The 5,396-nt window shown below is 43.2% G+C and overlaps 1 protein-coding gene across 1 annotated transcript in view; it reads right to left on the reverse strand.

The window, feature by feature from the left end:
- LOC108794868 (serum albumin-like) overlaps window positions 1-5,396 on the reverse strand; it is a 17,690-nt gene that overhangs the window by 6,918 nt on the left and 5,376 nt on the right. Inside the window, 4 exon segments of the mRNA XM_018565993.1 lie at window positions 1,008-1,216; window positions 1,393-1,522; window positions 3,658-3,767; window positions 4,269-4,401. Of these exon segments, the coding sequence (XP_018421495.1) occupies window positions 1,008-1,216; window positions 1,393-1,522; window positions 3,658-3,767; window positions 4,269-4,401 (582 nt within the window).

The following is a 5,396-nucleotide window of genomic DNA, read 5'->3' on the forward strand; positions in this document are numbered from 1 at the left end:
TGAAAATACATAATTAAAGTGGGTATCAGACCCTCTTGAAGGCTGTGGTGCCACACCCTGAAATAACTGGTAGAAAATATACCAAAAAAAGCAGATTGGGCTTTTAAGTAAGGTTCCAAATAGAAGTTATCATCCAGAAATATAAAAACCATATAAGCTTACTTGCTTTACATAAAACATAATTTATCAAACATGATTAAAACCTGATCTCTGCATGAATTCATAACATAACCTCCTTAAAGTTGTTTTAGAGTATCGTGTGTACATTGTATGATCCAATCAATGCATTCAATTTCCAAAGGTAAGTATTGTGGTGCTGGTTTCAAATCGATGCATTTCGCCTAAGCTACCTCGCCGAAAAGCACCTGGAAACATGTACAGCTTTGCTATTGCTGAATGGACACCTAGATGTTCAGCAGCATCTAGATGCATTCAGTTTTGCTGCGTTGACACAAAACAAGAATTGTCTGCGTGCTGGGACTGTATAGCCTGGTTTTATGTAGCTAAATGCACTTAACTGTGTGACGCAGCTAAATCCAGGAACATCTAAACCTAGGAAGAAGTGTTCTGGGAAGCATGAATGTTGTTTATACTTTTGAGATAACTTCTCTTGTGTTTATAACAGTAGGCCCATGTGCATGAGGCCTAACATGTTTACAAAGTGTTTAATTGAAGCCATATGTCAACAGAGCTCTTGACACTGCTTTTAACCTGTACTGCAGGTTGTTATCCAACATGGCCCCACTCACAAGAAATGTTGTATTACATTAAAGCATGAGTAGCCCCATTTCGGCCCTCCAGTTGTGGTTAAACTACAGATCCCATGAGGTATTGCAAGACTCTGAAAGGCACAGGCATGACTTCAGAGTAAGATGAATGACAGGGTTTGTAGTTTCACAACAGCTGGAGGGCTGGAGTTCTGCTCCCCCCTGCATTAAAACATATCCTAGACATTGGCAATACTGTTAATAATGGCAAATTGTATAAACAGTAAAAGGCATATTTACTGAGCTAGGTAATTTGTCTTGTCTTTCTGATAGTCCTCACAAACATGTTCCCCTTCATAATATTCTTTCATTTCTTTGGGCAAGTCAGAGTCCTCATTTGGCAGGGCAAGTACACAGGGTGTTCGTTCTAGAAGAGTTTTATCACAACAAGCGGCTAGGTGGCTTGAGAGTTTGTCCTTATCTTTACATATATGATCTGTCACTTCCATCTGTCAAAGATATAAAATACAACAAAACTTTAATTAATGACACCTGTCATCAGTTGATGGAAAGAAATAAGCTTCACAGGCATACAATATCATTATCAGATGTCAAATTACTAATAATAATGTACAATTAGGTATTATGGAAAAGTATAAATGCAATATTTTGTGGATAGACTTACCCTTTCTAGCATACATTCCACGGAATCACCTTTGCAGCAGTCTTTGGTAAAATGTACAATCTCCAAAGTCAATTTTTCCACACTTTGAAAATCAGCTTTACCAAACCTTTGGGCGACTTGAACTAGTACTCTGATCAATGAAAAAAAGCAATTACAACCCAGAAAAAAAGGGCTTGTTGATAAAACAGTATTTTCCATTACTATGTTAATATATTGAGTATATTACACCATAATCTTAAAGTGTATGAATAGCCTTAAAGGAGAACTATGAGGTGAGTGCTTTTCACTCACCTCATAGTTCTAGCCGACCTGTGACAATGAGACTGTCACAGGTCAGCTCAGTAGATCGGGAGGTGAGCAAACATATACCGGCGTTCGCTCACCTCTCGATCCTGTCACAGCTCTCTGCCGTGACAGGGGAGGAACTGGATTCCCTCCCTCCCCGCAGCAGAGCCAGCTGTCACTCACGCAGCTGGGCGGATCTCGACATTGATGTCGGGATCCGCTCCGGCTGCGGCGTCTCAGTATACCGCGAGCTGTAGCTCGCGGTATACTGAGCTTAGGGTAACGGGAGGACGCTAGTTTGTGTCCTCCCGTTACCCTAAGGAGAACTATGGGGAAAAGCCCTGACCCCATAGTTCTGCTTTGACAATTATTTTAAAATTCTGCATTTGAGTCCAAATCCCCTGTTAAGTTTTTATGGGTGTCTGTTACATCGCTGAGTAGATTCAGAGAGGTTGAATTACTAAGAGACCTTGTCTTCCTGCGTTAATGCACATGTAGTAACACACTTTGTTATGCATTAACATGGGTTAAAGTCACACTCTTGGCAGAATGATAATTTATGCACATAACTGGGTGTGTATATCATCATTAAAATGCTGGGTGTTATATGCAGAGGGTGGCATCAAAGTAGAAAAATCTTACCTTGCAGCGCACAGTTCCAGGATGCCCAGCTTCCGGGCACTGAAGAGGGGGAACTATGCATATTAAAGGAGAACTATGGGGTCAGTGTTTTTCCCCATAGTTCTCCTTAGGGTAACAGGAGGACACAAACTAGCGTCCTCCCGTTACCCTTAGCTCAGTATACCGCGAGCTACAGCTGGCGGTTTACTGAGACGCCGCACCTGGAGCGGATCCCGACGTAGTTGACGGGATCCGCCCAGCTGCGTGAGTGACAGCTGGCTCTGCCTATCTAGAGGCAGAGCCAGCTGTACCCGCCCCCTCCCCCGTCCGTTCCGCCAGTCAGCGCTGGCAGATCGGAGCGGGGAGAGGGGAATCCAGCCCTCCCCCTGTCACGGCAGAGAGCTGTGACAGGATCGAGAGGTGAGGGAACCCGGTATGTGTTCCCTCACCTCCCGATCTACTGAGCCGACCTGTGACAGTCTCATTGTCACAGGTCGGCTTAGAACTATGAGGTGAGTGGAAATCACTCATCTCATAGTTCTCCTTTAAGCTATAAAGCGCTCTGGTCGCTTCACCCGTACCTTTTCACTACAGCTGGCGGTTTACTGAGACGCCGCACCTGGAGTGGATCCCGACGTAGTTGACGGGATCCGCCCAGCTGCGTGAGTGACAGCTGGCTCTGCCTATCTAGAGGCAGAGCCAGCTGTACCCGCCCCCTCCCCCGTCCGTTCCGCCAGTCAGCGCTGGCAGATCGGAGCGGGGAGAGGGGAATCCAGCCCTCCCCCTGTCACGGCAGAGAGCTGTGACAGGATCGAGAGGTGAGGGAACCCGGTATGTGTTCCCTCACCTCCCGATCTACTGAGCCGACCTGTGACAGTCTCATTGTCACAGGTCGGCTTAGAACTATGAGGTGAGTGGAAATCACTCATCTCATAGTTCTCCTTTAAGCTATAAAGCGCTCTGGTCGCTTCACCCGTACCTTTTCACTATCCTCCATTCACAAAATGTCTTTTTTTTAAAGAATACACGACATTCCAATCACACAATGTCTTTGTATGCTTTAGCAATAACAGTAACCTCCATTGGGAAAACCTGAACTCAATAATTTGGTGGGGGTGGGCAACATTTGTTTGGCCATACAGTAAATATAACAGTATAAGTATGCAGAAAGTCATTTTATCCATTTTTTCAGTGAACATCAACAAGTCAGACTAAGATAAAGACATCACTGGGAAGAGTAAGAGAAGATTGAATAGTTCAGGTAGACACAATCCAATTTGTTGATTATGTTTGAAAATACAAATAAAGCTCTCCACACTTCCCCTACATAACTTTACTGAACTGTCGATAGATACTTACAGTGCCTGAAAAACTCTTTCTGGAAAGGATGCAAGAATACGGCATTTCTGTTTATGTGTATTTTCAATATAGTTTGTTAATTTCTTGACAAAAATGAAATTGTCCTAAAGCTATTATAGTTTCCCTTTAAAGACTTTCTTTTGAAGTAATAAAACTTGTTACGCATATATACACCCTCCAGCCTGGATATTTTTACACCCACTCCCAATGCACCCCTACTCCATCACTGTCCTCTAATACCTAGGTAATGTATCTACTCTGCTTAGAAAGCACATAGTAAAGTATCCAATGCAGAGCTATCAGTGCTGACTGAGTTCTCTCCTACTGGGCTACTGGAGTGCCGTAATCCAGCAGAGAACTGGGCCAGACAGACAAAACTGCTTAGGATTTCAATGCAGCAGGTTGTGCTGTCAGCCTATAACAGGACCCTCAATGCTCATTGGGTTTTTAGCAGACAAACAGGTTTTCTTTTGTACTTGCAGCCCTTTTAAAAGGAAAAACATTGTGAAATATATTTGACAAATGTACTGCATATATTTTTGTATATTGCTCAGTCATACACATTAAATGTGCAATAACACAGTTCCACTTTAAGAAGTTGTATGACCTACCCGTTCAGAAAAGCATTTGGGCTTGTCTTCTGCTGCACAACATTCCGTGGTGATTTGATTGTATTGAATAGCAAAGCCCAGAACAGCTGGTGGATAGAGTTTTGGATGTCTTTTAGCGATATTAGAGAGGTAGCTAAAATATAAAAAAATGGAATTGTTACATTTCCTAAATGAATGTACTGAACATTATCAGTTCAGTTAACACGGCAGTCCGAAGAGCAGTCAAGTAAAATTTTACTGTGCTGTGGTCAGGTAAGTGATAGATGAATTTTAGGGCGATAAGTAAAAATGCTAGAAGAGAAAATGTTGTCAGCCTTGTTTACTTATGAAGTGAGGTAATGTGAGCTTAAACTTTGAGCAGAAGAAAACTTAACCCTTACAATGGGGCTTTCCCCACACTGCAAGGGTGAAGTGCTTGTTTGGTCTAGGGATGACAATAAAAAGGATATACTCACCCAATCCTTGGTCTCACCTGGCTGTTAGTGCAGCCACTATTTCCCTCCACACTGGTGTTCTAAGAACCCGTGAATCATCGTGTTCAATACACATGTGAGGATGCCGAGGGACATTCCAACGCTGCAGCGGAGGAGGAGAGAGACTGCAGAAACCGGTCCTAGCAGCCAGGTGGGACTTAGGTTTGGGTTATTTTAGACCCTAGACTTAAAAAAAGCACTTCCCCTTTGCAGTGTGAGGAAAGCCCCACTGCAAGGTTACATTTTCTTCTGCCCGGAGTTCTTCTAAAACCTGTTCTCCAGCCAAGTGCAGAAGAAGCTCCATATTTTTCAAACTCTCCTACGCAAGTATTGGGTGGTTGATGTAAAACACAGGTGTACTTTTACACTTTAGAAAAATTCAGAGGGCAAAACAGAAGCAGTTTTAAGCTGTCTATACCCCCATCCATCAGCCAGGCTATTTTTGAATAGGCTTCTTTGACACAATTAACTTTTGTTGAACGGGACTATACAAGACTATAGAGAGATCGATAGGTATGAGACGTAAACTGGGCTTTTAGAAAAATTGTATTAATACTCACCAAAATGTTCCTTTCCTGGTGGTGGACGCCGTTCAAAGGAAGTCGTAAAGTCGTATGACAAAACGCGTCAACGCGCAGCCACACGCTGAGCTCAC

Source organism: Nanorana parkeri, unplaced genomic scaffold, assembly GCF_000935625.1.
Source record: "Nanorana parkeri isolate BGI_ZX_2015 unplaced genomic scaffold, ASM93562v1 scaffold906, whole genome shotgun sequence".
In the NCBI taxonomy this organism is placed as follows: domain Eukaryota; kingdom Metazoa; phylum Chordata; class Amphibia; order Anura; family Dicroglossidae; genus Nanorana; species Nanorana parkeri.